This window comes from Sceloporus undulatus, chromosome 4 (assembly GCF_019175285.1).
Source record: "Sceloporus undulatus isolate JIND9_A2432 ecotype Alabama chromosome 4, SceUnd_v1.1, whole genome shotgun sequence".
NCBI classification, from domain to species: domain Eukaryota; kingdom Metazoa; phylum Chordata; class Lepidosauria; order Squamata; family Phrynosomatidae; genus Sceloporus; species Sceloporus undulatus.
In genome coordinates this window covers 32,720,872-32,738,065 of record NC_056525.1, presented here as the reverse complement: position 1 = coordinate 32,738,065, position 17,194 = coordinate 32,720,872, and the positions used below count along the sequence as shown (strand labels likewise).

The window sequence follows — 17,194 nt, the reverse complement described above, 5'->3', positions numbered from 1 at the left end:
TTTTCTCCTTCCTCCCTATGCTGGGAATGGGGAGGAGGCTGGGTTTGCAGCCAAGGTCTGCGTGAAGGCATGAGCATGGGCATTACCCTGATATCATCAGGCCCGCAAAAGACTGTCAGGAGGGGATTCACCCCCACCACTTGCAAATGGTTTTTTACCTCATTTTAACTGGTTCAAAGACTGAGCACTAACAACCCCTTCTTCAGACATAGCTCTGTTTCAGCTCCTTGGGTGTTTGAGGTACTGATTTTTTTGGTGAACAGTGTACTAGCTGAAAGGTGATTTTTCCCTGGTACACCTAGGTCTCTTTCCTTCTCTCCATTCCTCCTAAACTTTGCATGTACACAAAAATGTTGGACTATGAAAATCCCCTTTCTTGTGAAAGGTAGGCAGTTGACAGTTCATTGGCCTGGAGCTGTTTGTCCACCACCCTTTTACAGCAGCTGGGCTGGGTGGAACAGTATAACTGCCTTCTTTACAGCTGGCTTAGAAAGAGAAGGAAACTGCCCCAATTATTGATTTCCTGTAGCTATCCTCTCCTTCAAAGGATAGCCAGTGTTTTGGGTTGAGACTTTCAGACTCACTTACTTCACAGTAGGCTGGTAACAATTGGCAGAGTTTGAAACATTTACTTTTTTGGACTACAACTCCCAGAAGGCCCAAGCTCTGGCACAAAGTAGGTAGCAGGTGATCTTGAGGACTAGAATGAGCCCTGGTGGCACAGTGGTTAAATTTCTGTACTGCAGCCACTCACTCACAAACCACACAGGAATTCAACACCAACCAGTGGCTCAGGGTCAACTCAGCCTGGCATCCTTCTGTGGTCGCTAAAATGAGTACCTAGCTTGTTGGGGGGCAATCAGCCTACACATTGTATACCACTTAGGGAGTGCTTAAGTACATTGATAAGTGGTATAGAAATGTACTTGCTATTGCTATAGACTAATTCCTTTAGCAAAAATTTACATTTTCCCTGCCAAAGCAGCTGTTAACTTTTTCTCCCAGGGTCACTTATCCCGCCAAAGCCAAAGGATCCTTCACTGCTGACAGCCATCAGAATTTTGCCTTGTCCTTCCAGCTGGTCGATGTGAACACTGGAGCAGAACTCATCCCTCACCAGGTTAAGTGGCTCATATAATTATCATATGCTTGTTGTCAATGGATACGTCTTTGCAGGAAAACCTTTGGAAGGAGTCCCTGTAAGGCTTTAAAAACCATTCTAAATATTTCATTTTAGATTGGCTAGTAGGAACAATATTAAAGATAAATGTTTTTATTGAACTAGATTGTTTTGAGGTAGGGGATACAATTGATCATTTCTGCAGTTGGGTGATTCTAGTTCTCAAAAACATGACAAACATGAAAAATTAATAAACGAAAAGAAAAAACATGAATAAAAAAGATAGTTGCTGTGTGTCTGCCCATATGAAGGTGGTTTTTACCAATTTAGGCCACTCATTCAGCTAATTCATTACTTTCAAAGATGTTTACTGGATGAGGCCATAGCTGTTATGGACACTGTTATGGGCATGTTTTGCATGTAGGAGGTGCCTAATATAATCTCCATAATCATTAGTTAAAGGTTCTGGTGGGAAAAGAGTGGTAAAGAGCCTCTGCTTGTGACCTTAAAAAGTTCCAGAATTAATCAAGAATCGATGATATCGTGTAAATGGAGCAATGGTCAGTTTGAATATAAGGCAGCTGCATATGTTGATCTTCTCAAGCATGCAGCTTGAAATCATTTTATGTTGAGATTCCAGAGATTAAATATGCAAATCATTAATTTTCACTGGCCCATTACCCCGCTTCCCAGTGCTACAAGGTAGTGATGGAAAAAATATTCACTGTTGTTTGTGAATCTACATTTGGAAAACTTGGTTAAGAGGCATTACACAGAGGTAGGAATTTCATACATCCCGAAGTGTTTGGGGAAATTGTTGTCTGCAGAAAAATCATTGTTTCCATACCAAAAAAAACTCCAAAGACTTTTTCGTACAGAAAAAAACAAAACTCGTTTCTTGATGCCTATGTGGATAATGTGTGTATATGTGTGAAAATTGCTGGATTTTGCAGGGGGAAAAAACAATTTTGTACCAAATCCTTGAGGGTGGCTTTTTTGAAAGAGTATATTTGTCCGTGTAAAAAACATTTTTGCGCAAAATCCCCATATTTTTTACATTAAAAAACTGCTTCCCTCCCCCCTGTACAAAATCAGTTGTTTTCCACACATAAAATAATTATATTTACATTTTGTATGTGTAAAAAATGTGAGTTTCTAAAAACAGTGGCTTTTGTGGGGGGAAATGTGATTTCTGGCACCCAAACTATGATTTTGGTGTGTGTGTGGGGGGGGGTCCTCATTTATTTCCCTAGAGAATATTTTATGCACAGAATAATAACACTGTGGAATTTGCAAATTTGCAGGAAAGAAATACAGTTGGTCCTCTGTATCTCTCCTTCCCAGGATAGACAGTGCTTTGGGTTGGGACTTTCAGGCTCACTTACCTTACAATAGGCTAGTAACAATAGGTAGATGCTGTGGTGCTTGGAATCTTGAGCCAGCCAATCAGGAGCCAGAGATTCTGAACCAATCAGAGGCCGGCTGGGGCTATAAAAGATTCAGAGGCAGTTGAGAAGGGGGTTAGAAGTCGAGGTTAGAAGTCGAAGTTAGAAGTCGAAGGGGGTTGGTTGAGTGAGGTTGGGAAAAGACTGGTCCCGAGGAGGGCTATAGTCTTGAAGTCCCTGAGGGGACAGGGTGTTAAAAGAGTAAATTTGATCTTTTAGACCAAAGGAAGGTCTAAAGATTGGGAAAAGAGTGGCATCTGAAATAAGAGTTGCTAGAAACCTCTACAATTGATTGATTGAGAAACAAGTTTACAACTGTTTATTATCAACAATCTTTTATTCTGTTTTGTTTATACAATAAACTTATTTTGTTGATTTGAAGTCAATCTGCTTGGCCTAAGTGATGAGGTTTTGAACACGCTACCAACTATATATTTGAGGCTAGACATTTGAAAGTTTGTTGCCTCATCATATAGGAAGAAAGATTGTTACAGATGCAACCATCCATGGCTTGAAAATACTTTATTTAAATCCCAAAAGTCATTGTATAAAATGGGACTTGAACATCCATGGATTTTGGTGCCTGGACCCAAATCCCAGAGGATACCAAGAGCCCACTACATTTGTTTTCTCCCACATGTAAAGATGAAATAGTTGAATAATTACATCCCTACTGTAATACCATATTTTGACCCTGCATATTAACTATGCAGTTCACAGGCTAATCTTGGGGAAATATTAGTCTTGGTCTAAACCTATTTCAGCATAATTTGGCATCCACTTGGAAGTTTGCTTGTTGAATGTTGTGTGATGTATTACAAGCATCAAAGAAACTATATTACAATTATTCTTGAAATTACCAGAATGATCACATGATCTTAGCATTTTGCTAGGATCTCCTCATTAATTCCTTTTCTGAAAAATGGATATCTTGTGATAACAGCTTGCTTGCTGGCAACAATATGATATTCTAAGAATGGGATATAAAACAGAATGAGATATTATGCTTTTCCTGGTTTGGCCTTACATTTATTACTTGTTGGTGAGAATAATGGGCACAATCACTTGTAAATGTTTATTATTATTATTATTATTATTATTATTATTATTATTATCCTTTATTTATAAAGCGCTGTTTTGAGCCTTATAATTCATTCTGTGCTCTAAAAGAAATATGTTTTCTCTTCTCCTTGAGCAGCAAATCATATACCACATTATCTCCTTTAAACTATCTGAAATAAGGGTTGTATTAAAAGCCTTGCCATGTTGTGCTGTTGGATACTTTAAAAAGTGTAATTGTCTCTTCTTGCAGACTTTCGTACGTCTTCACAATCAGAAGACTGGGCAGGAAGTGGTGTTTGTTGCAGAACCAGACAGCAAAAACATCTACAAGTTTGAGCTGGATACTTCTGAAAGGAAAACAGAGTTTGATTCAGTCTCGGGGACTTATACTCTTTATTTGATCATTGGTGATGCTACTCTAGAAAACCCAATCCTCTGGAACGTGGTATGTTGCAATAGTTGCACACTGCCTGCCTTCAGATAGAGCCAAATAACAACAGAAATTGGGGGTAAATTACTATGTCAGATGTAACATAAAGAATTTAGCTTGACCCAGTTAACACATGCTTTTCCTACCAAAGGGAGAGGGAAGTAGGGATGGTTTCTCTAACAGTCCAGCTGTCAGGACATATCGAAGTCATAGTCCAACACACCTAAGGTGGCAGCAAGTTTGTGGAAGTCTGTCTTTCTGTACTTCAGATTGGGAAACCCATGGCTTTTCAGCCAATCCCAGCAATTGTAGCCAGCATTGGGATTCTGGGAGTTTCAGTCAACATCTTAAGGACCATATGATTCCCACCCTTGTACTGCTGAGATAAGTAGGGTCATTAGGATAAATATATTCTACCACATAATGTCACAATGTAGCATGAGATCTTCTTACTGTCATCTTGGTCTCATTATCCCACCAAGTGAAGTATGATTGTTTAAAACTGTCATACTCTAAACTTTCAGCTACTTTTTTATGTGTAAGAAAATTGTCTCGCTTTATTGCTGGATTTTTTTTCTTGCTTAGATATAAAATAATAAAAAATATATTCAAGGGCAATTCCAGATTTACAAAAAAATGGTCTGACAACCATTTGGGTACCTCATTTTATTTTTATTTTTAAAAAGTTATGTGGCATTTCCACTTACTAATGAAGAAGGAGATGATGGATTAACTTTCAAGTTGAGAAGTTGCCCAGTATAAATCCATATCATGACATTATGCCTAGCAAGATCCAGTGCTTAAATTCAGTCTTTTGAATTGAGAGAGGCCATTGTATGCAACATAAGCTGAAAATGAATGCACACTGCACAGAAGGACTTCCTAGTGCTGGAAAAAGAAAAGAATCAATGACAAGTCTTTTCTTTTGAAATGCTTCTACTCTCACAGGTTTGCATTAGCACACAGATAATCTCTCTCTCTCTCTCTCTCTCTCTCTCTCTCTCTCTGTGTGTGTGTGTGTGTGTTTATACCAACTGGCAGTGTGTGTGTTGCCTGGGAAAAACAAACATATTCTCAGCATAATTATATAATGTCCCATATTAACCAAATGTAAATAAACTGTCTAGAGTAGTTTCACTTAGGTATAACATTTATTTCAGGCTGACATTGTCATAAAATTCCCAGAAGAAGATGCTCCATCCACAGTCCAGTCAAAAAGTCTTTTCACTCCAAAACCGGAGATACAGGTACAGTCCAGGGAATAAGTTGCCAGCTTTGCTTTACTTTTCTTTTTACCTTTCTTGTGGAAGTTGTTTTCAAATTTCTCTGGCCATACAGATACTTTTTTTAAATAAGTCTAAATACATTTATAACTAGAGGTTCCAAATAATTTAACATGGTTATATTGTGTTGTATTTTCCCTCCTTACATCTCCCAGGATTCCTAGATATTCACATTGTCCCATGTGTAAGTTACTTGAGGCACCACCTTTTTGCATCAAGTATTTACTTTCTTTTGTTGGACATGCAGAGTTTCTGGTAATGCAGTTTCCTCACATAGTGAAAGGGAAAGGAATGAAACTACTCCTCTTTGAAATTTGAAAGCATGCCCTTGATTCCTGGGTGAGGACTGAGTTGGCACCAGCTCAGGGTACCTTATTTCGTTTTTAGTTCTTCTTTCTGTTCTCTACACATAAAAACTCCAGCACTTTGGCTGAAAACCACATGAGATGAATGGGCACAGTTATCTACTCTTCACATACAGGGAATATAAAATATAAAATTGTCTTGCACTTAAAAATAATTTACACCTACTACCTTTTGGACAGCTTCCAAGATTGGTGATGTTTTATAGTAATTTCTTGCCTAAACGTGACAATGAAAAGCTACTGTCGTGGGAAAAGAAGCTGTTATGTGTGGCTTAACAGCAAAGTCTGAACCATAAAGCTGTGAATTCTACAAGATAGAATCCAGAGCTGTGATAAAATGAAGGGTAGCTATCTTAATTCGGAGTTTTCTGTCTACCTACGGAAATGAGTTACCTTTCTGATCCATTTTCTCTGAACTCTTTCTTGTACAGCACCTATTCAGAGAACCAGAGAAGAGGCCTCCCACTGTGGTATCTAACACATTCACAGCCATGATACTCTCCCCATTGCTTTTGCTCTTTATCCTGGTAAGTCTCTTATAGCCAAACCAGTATATACCTTCCAATCAGTGCTGATACCAGGATACTGTGAGGTTGAAAGCTGAGAGAAGTAAAGATTAGGACCACAGGGACAGGGCAGTGCAAGGGTATGGCTAGAGATTCAAGGAGCTGTGTCAATTTTTATGTTACATGGTTGCCATAAGTTGACAGGTGACTTGAAGACACATGCACATAAACACATGGCTTTGTTGTCAGTGCCAATAAAACATCTAAGCAACATACTTCATGTCTAAATCTCTCACCCTCCCAAATTCTTGCCTCCGTGTGAGTTTCCCCAGTTTTAGGTATTCACCAATGAGACTTTCCAATAAAGGTTTACAGCTCTTATGCAAATAGTCATTTTGAACAGAATTGATTGTAAAGTCTGGTACACTTGATATGGTGTGTGTGAACTACATATGCAGATGTGCATACACAAAGATACATACATGTGTGCATAATTAGAAGTCTTTCTTAAGTTGGCAGACTTCTTTATTTCTGAAAGAGTCAGTTTAATCTTGGTTTCATTGTCCATTGGTCTTTTTGTTTAATGTTTGCTTTGTAACATTTCAGTGGATAAAGATCGGAGCCAACATTTCCAACTTTAGCTTTGCTCCCAGCACCATTATATTCCATCTGGGTCATGCAGGTAAGTGCCAGAGAGATTCCTCCCCGTTTGTCTTTTACCACATAAGCTCTGAAGCAAGAGCCTGATGACAAATGAGCTGACAACCTATTAACTATAATGGGTATAATAGTGCCTTTTGTCCTCCCCCCACCCCATCTTGTAGAATTATTCGTCTGCTGCTAAACACATGTTGCCCATCAGTTAAACAGCTTCCATTAGACTGGGCTTCTCTTGCTTCCATTTAGGTACATTTCATAGCACAGAATGTTCTTTTTGGTGGTTTAACTTCTGGCGTGTGTGCGTGTGCACGTGCACACACATGCACATAGTGTGTGTATAGCATTTCTGAAAATAGGAGACCTGTGAGATTCTGTCTCATGTCCCTTTTCTATTGTACTTAGAGACTGTATAAAATGCCTAGGTTTCTCTGCCACAAATTTGGCTAAAGATTACTGTTGTCTTGTTGCTTCTCTTGTTATTGCCCTTGTGTTGCTTTACCGTCATGGTACTAAATTCTCTGACCCAGAAACATAGAAATGTGTAGTGGCCTGGAATGCATCCTCTACTACTTCAAAATCCTGCAAATGAATGTTTTCTTTCACTATCTCCATAGCTTCATGTTTTCACGATGAAATGGATAGCCACTGCCACTGTTGTTTAGAAGCAGTAAATTAGTATTTATTGAGTTCTTTAACCAACTAAATGGCAGATTAAAAGTTGCATGAAGCTTGTATGATTTTTCTTTAGATGTAGATGTTCAGAGTATATACTGGGTTAGATTTACCCTTAGACAGTGTCTGTATTGAAGAAAAGAAATATTCCTGCCCCATTTCTGCACTGAACTGTTTAGGTGATGAACTGGGCCAAAACAGGCAGAACACAGCTCCAGTTCACACTCCAGGGCGATTCTCAGGAGTAAAAAGAGTCCTCATATGTCCCAAATCAGGTTGGAAACTGAATCCTGACTGTGCATTCTCATATAGTCTTGTGGGTCTTGCACTCTCTCTTCTTCTCAGTTTATGGTAAATGATTGCAATTTTGGAATCTGGAGTAGTCTTGCAATATAGATTCACAGTTGCCTCCATGTAGTCCAAAAAGTAATGGAAACTGAGAACTGGTATGCATTTATTCTACACTGCCTTTGCTATGAGTGTTGTTTATGCTCCATCTTTTCAAACCCAGTTTCACCATCTATTGTGTCTTTCTTTTCTTAACAGCTATGTTAGGACTCATGTATGTCTACTGGACACAACTCAATATGTTTCAGACCCTGAAGTACCTGGCTATACTTGGCAGCATTACCTTCCTAGCAGGCAACAGAATGTTGGCACATAAAGCTGTGAAAAGGTGAGAAGACAAAAGTGGATATTACAACAATCTTTCTTCTTGGAGAAAGTGAACAGAGGGCAGCAGAGAAAAATTGGATTGTGTGATATTAGGAAGAAGTCTTATGCAGAATTGTGTTCCCATATTCTGTGGTGTATCTCCTCTTAGAGGTGGGAATCTTGGCTTTGCATTCTCACTACTCTTTCTGGCTTGTAACACTACTGGCTTTTAATTGAGGGTTTCCAAGTGATAAAGTAACTTCTGTATTGAGTCCTTTTTCTAGTACACTTAGAACAACCCTGGCATCCTCAGACACATCCAGTTCCAGACTCCTTTTTAAAAAGCAGCTGAGTATAGGAACAGTTATCTTAATTCCCACAAAACTCCCATCGTAGTGTTGCTCTGAAACATTGTGAGAAATCTAAGCAACTTCCACTGGCCCTACATCAGAAACTTTTACAAGGCTGCTGCCCCTGCATTTTTTATGCTGAGAATCAGCAACTAAGATCATTGTCACTTAGAGTATCTAGAATCTTCCCCTCCTTCTCATTTTTAAACCTCTAAGAAAAAACGTAACCATATGGTCAAAAATGTTGATCATAAAACATTTTGGGAAGCACAGCATGTTGCAACCAGAAAAGTCAGTCATTCCCCTTACCTGCTGCACACTGGATGTTTTGGACTATAGTTCCTATGATAGCTATGGTGGCTGAGGCTACTGGGCATAGTAATACAATAGATTTGGGGAATGAAAAGATCTGAGGGCCCACGTTGAGGACCATTTAAGAGAATTTTGTTTGTCATGTAAACACCCCCTTGGAACTCTTTTTCTTCCCAGAAGGGATTTTGCTCTGACTACTTAAGTAAAGTCCATTGAGTGACAGTAGGAAAATATTATTTGTCTTACTAAAATTTATAGTTTGTATTTTAAGACTGTTTTCTCTGTTGAATTTTTCTCTCCATTTTTACACAAATGTAAAGAATATACCCTTCAGATATTAGTGACTAGGCATGCTTCACAAGCTCCATGTGCATCCCACAGGGCATCCTTGTTCAACCTCCTCCAGATGTGCTGGAAAACTCAGAATCCCCAGGGCAGCATAGTTATAATTTGATGGTTTCCAAGTTGGACAAGGCTGGCACAGACTGTTGCTGCTTGTTTTCATAGCCAGCTTTTATTTTTCAGGTTGTCACATGCACTTCATAGGCATCACCTCAGATGCCACTTGATGTTCACCTGGACTGGTATACTTTTTCCTCTACAGTGGGAGTTCTGTTATGCCCTTAAAACTATTTAAAATGTTATCATCCTTTATTCATACAAGTGCTTCCAGGACCACATTTGTCATTGGGACAGAATTCATACCCGACTTCCTGCCCTCTTTGGAACTTCTCCATAAATATACTAAAAGTGTGAGGGAGGGATGAGCCTGGTCCCATTCATTAATAGATACAGTGGACCCTTGTTATCCACTGGGGTTTGGTTCCAGGAACACCAGTGAATAACAAAATCCATGTATGCTGAAATCCCATTAAATGCAATGGTATAGCAAAATGGTGTCCCTTATATAAAATGGGGAAATCAAGGTTTGATACTTGAAAGTTAAACTTTTTTTTAATATTTTCAAGCCGTGGATGCTTGTATCCGTATATAAAAAAATTGTGGATAAGGAGGACCAACTGTATATGTTTAATTTGGCATCTGAGATGCATGTACATTGATGGTAATATATAAATAGGTGGTGGTGGTGTTAATGATGATGATAGCAACATCATAAATTGTATAATAATAAGCAATAGTAATGAATGTGATTGGGACCCTTGGCAGTCAGTCATTGCACCCAGTTGTACAGCTTGTCCAGTCATGTGTCATGCACATGAAGACATACCCCTTTGCAAATATCACACTAAATGTACTTGTGGCAAGAACGTTGAGCAAGGAGTATGCTCGACTACAAGCAGCAGTATAGTCCTGATGTCTCTAAGGTATTTATGTCAGAAGTGAGGAACCTATTTCTATAAATAGCTGTATGCCCTAAGGAGCAATCTCTCAGAAACTGCATGCTGGTGGTGGGTGAGGCTGAAGACAGTGGTAAGACAAAAATAGATGTGTCCATCTATTTCTCTCTTCTTTTGCTGCACTTCTCTCTTCCTACGCACCTAAGATGTTGCTGGGGAAGGGACAGATTCCTTATACAGTGAGCTGAACTGAATGCTTTTCTAGGGCCCTTGAAATTACTCCAAAGACTACATGGGATCAGTTCAAGGACCTCAGTTTGCCCACCCCTGGTTTATTGTGAGTGAGGAGAAGATTTGAAGAGGACTATGGACATGCCAAAAATCTTCATAGCCTGCTTTTTTACCTTCAGTTAGATTCAGTACAGTGGGTCCTTGGATTTGGTTCCTGCTCCCTCTCCCCCCCCCCATGGATAACAAAATCCGTGGGTGCTCAAGTCCCAGTAAATGCAGAGGCATAGTGAAATGGTGTTCCTTATATAAAATGGCAAACTCGAGGTTTGCTTTTTGGAATTTATATATTTTTAAAATATTTTCAAACTGTGGATGCTTGAATCCATGGATGCAGAGAACTAACTGTATATACATTTCCCAATTTGCTTTTAGTAGGAACATTAAGTTATTTATGAGAGCATTTCCATCTTTAGAAATTGTAAGATATACAGACAGCAGCTGTTAGGTGCCACTCTTAACCATAGAGAGCCTGTTTGTTTTTCTGGTCTGCTTAGAGCAAGGTTGGGGAATCTTTGGCTTTCTTGATACTTTGGACTTCAAATCCCTAAAGCCCCTGCTTGCATGGGATTATGGGAGCTGTAGTGCAAAATATGTTAAAGCCAAAGGATCTCTACCCCTGACATTGGTTTCCTAATAGCCTAATAGCAATAGCAATAGCAGCTTCATTTGTATACTGCTTCATACTGGACTAAGCAGTCTCTAAGCAGTTTACAATTGTAAGCTAATTGCCCCCAACAAACTGGGTACTCATTTTTGTGACCTCAGAAGGATGCAAGCCTGAGTAGAGCTTGAGCCCTGGCTAGTATTGAACTCATAGCCTTATGGCTTCCCAGTGTTAGCGGTAGTGGTAATAAGATGAGAAGCAGGCTTGAGTTTCTATTTCAGTTCTACCAGGGCTTCTAGTAACATGAATAGTTAATCAAAATTATTCTTCAAAGCAACTGCTATGCATCAAGATCATAATAAAATAGTTATTTTCTCACAAGACAAGATTTTCCTTTTACTTTCACAGTCTCAAATAACCACTGATAACATGGTGGTGTTCTTCTAATCCCACCTGCCTGATGGAATAAATTCTCTTCTAAGGTGTTATGAAACTCCTTCGTGCGCATCCATATTTCAGCGTTGCTGGAAGGCCTGGTTTTGTTGCTTGCATGTTTCTTTTTCTAGGTGTTGTTGGTTCTTGGAGCACTTTTGCTCTCCGCTTACTCTCCTGTCTGAAACTTTTATCCCTTTCTCCTTTTGGCAGGATCGCTGCAGAACAGAGCAGTAGGTTGGCAAAATATAGAACACTGCGGTAAAAGGGGGTTGTACTAGTGACCAGCTCTTCCTAGAAGTAAGGGTCTTTGGATGTTGCCTTTCTTAAGCATGCTAGCTGCTTCATTTCATGCTTATTGTTCACTTCTCTCTGTGCCAAATAAAATCTTAAGAAACTGCCATGCATATCTTTGAATCCTGGAAGAGTCATATTCTTTTAATTAGATGTTATTATTCAGATTATTCTCACTGTTTTCCAGGCCTGTGTTTTAATGGATGCACCTTTGCTTATTAGAGGTGTTAAACAATTTAAAGTCATTTTGTGTAAATCTACATCTTACTCAGATATGATAATAAGTAGTAGTAGCAGTTATCTGCCCCCTTCTTCCATTAATGGGCTCAGGCAGCTTTCCATGAGTACCTAGCTTTGGCAACATTGCTACTACATGCTTTGTCTTCAGACCATGCCCTGGGCTTTGAATGAAGTATGTGGGACCTTGCAACGTATTCAACAGTTTTAGAATCGAGCAAGACAAAATGCCATCATGTATGGTTTTTTCCACGTATTTGCTCTATTCAAATACAAAAGTCTTTAATACTAAAATGAGCATTCTGAGGAAGGGTACTATATACAATTGGACATGTGGTTCCCATCAGTCTGTTGTTTCATGATTTACCTTTGCTCACTTCAAGTATTGGTGCTGGGAAGGGAGAAAAGGACTTGGAGCAATGGACTAGAAGATAAGGTACAAGAGGAAGAAGGTTCACCACCTTTCTCTTGTACACTGCTTTTATTATTAAAAAGTAAAAGAGGGTAGTATGGATATCTGTCAGTCAACAGGTTTGATGTATTTGCTATGCCTTGTTGTTTCTAATTAAGTCTTCACTTGGAATATTATTATTTTCCCCTTTTACATTTACTGTAACAACACTAGTTTCAAAAATAAACAAATACAGCTTATTTTCACAGCTTCAGTTATTAGTCTCCAAAAGCTGTAGTACAGATATGTGGAATATGTAGCTCTCCAGATGTTGCTAGACTGCAACTCCCATTATTCAGCTCGTTGGCCATGCTGATCGGGACTGGTGGAGGTTGTACTCCAGCAACACCTTCCCCATTCTTGCTTTGGTGAATTGATCAGCCAATTAAATTTTGTATTTTTCTTACTAATAGCAGGATGAAAGCAATAGGAGAACATTCTTTTGTGAGAGGGATGAAAATCATGCAGCTTTCCAGAGGTTGTGAGATTGCAACTCCCAACAGTGTTGGGTGTATCACATTCCCAAATCTGTACTATGGGATTTTCTTATATGTGTGCTAGCTGGCTAGAAAGAAACAAAGGTGGGTTATAGACCGCCCATTTGGGGCGGTCTGGACCCGCCTCTTTCCCCGGAGTATCGGGGCTTCAGCGGCTACACCGGCAGCCGCTGAGGCCCCGATCCGCCGCTTTTCAGGCTGCGGGGAAGCAGCAAAACACTGCTTCCCCGCAGCCTGAAAAGGGGTGTCCTTGGGACTTCAAGCCCCAAGGACACACCGCGGCGGCGGGGAGGGGGAGAAAGGGGCCGCTTGGAGCTGTTTGAAGGCTGCGGCCAGCGAAGCAAAGCGGCGCTGCGGACCAGGAAGGAGCTCCGAAACGGAGCTCCTTCCTGGTCCGCAGAAAGGGCGCCCTAGGCGCCCTGCCACGGATTGAGGACGTCACGTCCACGCCGCCCTGTCTAGAGGCGGCGCAGCCGTGACGTCCTCACGGCGGCAGCCATATGGAAGGGCTGCCGCCGTTTAGTGCGTGACGAGCACGCACTAGGGTTAGGGCAGTGCGGAAGCACCGCCCTTTTGTAACCCTAGTGTGTGCTCGTCACACACTAAAACGCGGTCTGTAAAAAACCGGCCAAAGTGAAAACCTTTTTGGCTGACCAAACTTGCCTAATTGTGTGTCCTCTCCATTCTGTTGGGCTCTGTTGCTTCACTGACTGGACACCTCAAAGAAAACTGGCTGGAGATGTTTAAGTGCTTGAAACCAGCTGAGCTGTTTACTTTTATTTATCTAAGTTAAATTCAAAAGTGGTTACACACAGCCATGTTAGTATCAAAAGCAGGCACAGGGGAATTGTACCTGACGTTCACGATGTAGGAAAAGTGGTATACTAGTGGCAGTTTAGGCTGTATCCCTGTATTGTCAACGTAGCAAAATAATCCCAAAGTAATGTAACAAAGGTTCTTGCATAACTGCTGCTTTTCCTCTTTGTTTGTTTGTTTTTGCAGCCAGACATGCTGTTATTTGCAGACGTAAAGAATAATTATGGCGGGATACAGACCTCCCCTTTGGGATGGCCTGCGCCTGCCCCTTTCCCTGCCAGAGCGGGGCCTCAGCGTCCACAGCGGCAGCCCCAGAGGCACCAATCTGCCGCTTCTCCAGGTCTCAGGGAAGCGGCAAAACACCGCTTCCTCACGACCTGGAAAGGGGTGTCCTTGGGGCTTCATGCCCCAAGGACAACCTGACAGTGGCGGGGAAACAGAGAAAGGAGCCACTCGGCCCCTTTCTCTTCTGTATTGCTGGCATGGCTGTTTAAAGGCCGCGCCAGCGATACATGCGGCGAAAAGGAGCTCTGTTTCAGAGCTCCTTTCGGCACTGCTGAAAGGGTGCCACAAGTGCCCTGCAGCTGCGCACGCACGTAATGGCCACGCTGTGCCGTTTGGCTGCAGTGCGGCCATGATGTCGTAATGGCGACACCCATGTAGACAGGGCGCCGCCATTTTGACGCTGCGGTTACATGCTAGGGTTGCGGGGCATCTGTAAAGGACGCCCTGAAGCAACCCTAGCACGTATCCAGGCTGGCGCAAAGCGCTGGTCTGGATACCACCTAGAATATTATTATTTTTTAGATTACAAAATTTAAGTTTGGAGAAATTGATGCTCTTTAAGAGCTTGATAATGTTATGGAAATCAAAATCATGTTGCTGCAAATCATACCCAACTCTACTCAGGCTATTTCATGGTATTGGACTACCTCACACATTGTTTGAATTTATGTTTTGCATTTTTCAGTTATGAAATATTCTCACATTTGACCCATTTATTCTTCTTGATTTAAAAACAAGGCTTGGACATTTTCTGTCACTATTCCTGATACATCTCCTTGAAAGCTGGGTGCCAGAATATTGAAATTTTACTCTGAGACAACCCAGACTTAATGTTGCTAAAATTGCAATTTGCATGACGTGAAGGCAACTATACTGGTAGATGAATCTTACTTCACTGACAAAGGAATAGCATTCTCCGTATTTAATTCAGCACAACAGTTTATGTGCCAGATCGTGTCTTCTCTTAAAAGCTGTAAAGTGTGATGTTTGAGGAGGGTGCATTTCAGAGGCTTTGACAGGACTTTAGGAACACATCCATTTCATACATAATGATTTGGAGGCAGCTGATTTGATTTCAAACTGATGTTTCTTGCAATTTTGAACCAGGAGTATTTGTAACTAGAAATTCAATATGAAATCTTAGCTGCAGCCTTCCCTGTTTATTACTGGTGGGAATATGTTTGACCCAGAGACCAGATAATTTGGGCTTCCGGGATGCATTTTGGTGGTGGGTATGGCCAACGTCACAGTGGAACTAAACCAAAATGAGCAAGAAGAGATGTAAGTCTTTCTAGCTTGTCTCAGTGTAGACAGCTTTCAAACACACAGAGTACATACCAATTTGCTGCATGTCTTCTCAGGAGTAATCCTCAAGCAACTTTTCCAGATTGCAAGCCAGAACTCGTGTTTTATGCATAACCTTCTCAGCCTGCAAACCAGAGCTCATGTGGATGAAGGTTTTCCTCCCCAGTGTCTATAATGTTGGGGTAATACTGCCCTTTATTGTAAGACTGTTTAACTGTTAATATATAGGTCATTTTGAGTTCTCTGTTGCTTGACAGTTAATTGCTATGTGTTGTGTTATTCTGTGGGCACGCTAAAAAAAACCCTTTTCTTGTCAAAGGAAAGACATGAAGCTATCAGTTGAGAGGTATTCTAATAAGGTAAAATAACTGAGACATCACGGCTTCCTGTATGCTTTTACATTATATCACAAATAAATGCAAATATTTGAGTGTGCTTTTTTGTTTGAAAAGTTGTAATGCAACAAGAAAGCCTTTGTGTGTGTTACTTACCCTTCATTTGCCTGGTAGCATTTTGTTCTGGAATGATTCCAGGAGTTTGATGCTTGCTATTTTCACCATTCAAACCTTAATTCCAGATCGTATTAATATGCTTTATCCTGTTTGGGGTTCATGGGTTAGCAGCGTGAAATAGAGAAACACATGAAGGGGACAGCGTGTGTTAATTCCACCTTTTTCATTGTCTTCTGTAAATGGAGGGTAGGTTTCTTAAGAGGAGAACTTTCTCTGTATTTGGAGGTTCTCCATGCAATTTGGAGCCCTGGAAAATCAATGTTTCTCTGAAAACTGAGGACAGGCCGCCCTTCCTGTTTAGAGGGTGGTAGAGGGGGTAGGGAGTATAATTCCCTCCCTTCGCATATGCTTACTGTTGCCACATAGCCTGAATAGGACTGTAATGCTCAGTTCACACTGAGAATATGAAGACATTTTAAATTTTGACATCTCCTCCTTAAAAAATCCATTCAGTTTAAGTGAATAAATCCATAGATTAACTTTTAATTACTAATTTAAGCCCACAGTGCTATACACACATAACTGGGCATAAGCCCTGTTAAGTGCTCAAGGACTTTTCACATCTGTAAATATCTGTAGGATGGAGCTATAAATACATGTCTTCACTACAGAGAATATTGAAGTAGAATTTTTTTTTTTTTTGGATATTTAGGTTCTGGCTGTATGTAAATGCAGCATGGCATATTTTAGCTTTATTTGGTTATCTCTTCATTGTGTCCATAAAAAATAATCAATTCAAGAAGATATGTTGTCTTCAATCTATAATTTAACTTAGAGAGTATTTTTGGTGTCCTCACAGAACACACTAATGTCAGAAGAAAGGAAGAACTGAAGGTACAAAGGAAAGGAGCCAAAGAAGAGATTGAAGGCCAGAAACTGAAATGTGGAAAATACTTCTGTGTAATGCTGGAAAGAGTCTCTTTTTACAGGAAAGAAGTGTTTTTCCCCACGGATTCTGTTCAGTGTCTTAAATACTCTGTATTATGACATAAAAACCTTGTCTATACCACCAAGAATTGTAGAAACTGATGGGCTCCAAAATTGTTGTTTTGTTGTTGTTTTTCTATTTTCCTTATCAAATAAAGTGGATAAGACAAATGGAGCAACTTTTGCAGCAAATACTGATTCGCCAAACCAAGCATATATAGTTGGGCTTTCCGACTCTTGTGTTTACCGAGATATACATTATTTTGTGAAATACTCAGGGGGAGTTCAATGGCTGAAGAAATTTAAGCCAGTCAAAAGCAAGTTATAATGTACTTTCTGGGCAGATTCTTTGTATACACCTGAGAAGTCTTTAGGAAAAAGCATTA

The 17,194-nt window shown here is 40.2% G+C and overlaps 1 protein-coding gene across 5 annotated transcripts in view; it reads left to right on the top strand.

The window, feature by feature from the left end:
* The window catches only part of RPN2 (ribophorin II), a 47,318-nt gene extending 30,335 nt beyond the window's left edge, over positions 1–16,983 (top strand). The window contains exons 11-19 of one of the 5 annotated variants that reach the window (XR_006103448.1): positions 1,006–1,120; positions 3,878–4,072; positions 5,218–5,304; positions 6,137–6,232; positions 6,818–6,893; positions 8,090–8,219; positions 11,698–11,784; positions 15,689–15,728; positions 16,681–16,983. Coding sequence is in view for 3 of the 5 variants with exons in the window: in XM_042462443.1 (XP_042318377.1) it covers positions 1,006–1,120; positions 3,878–4,072; positions 5,218–5,304; positions 6,137–6,232; positions 6,818–6,893; positions 8,090–8,219; positions 11,698–11,749 (751 nt within the window). In the remaining 2 variants the exon portion in view is untranslated. Of the gene's footprint in view, positions 1–1,005; positions 1,121–3,877; positions 4,073–5,217; positions 5,305–6,136; positions 6,233–6,817; positions 6,894–8,089; positions 8,220–11,697; positions 11,785–15,425; positions 15,552–15,688; positions 15,729–16,680 lie in introns of those variants that run through there. The other 4 variants (XR_006103447.1, XM_042462443.1, XM_042462444.1 and 1 more) reach the window with 4 other exon arrangements.
* The last annotated feature ends 211 nt before the right edge of the window (positions 16,984–17,194 follow it).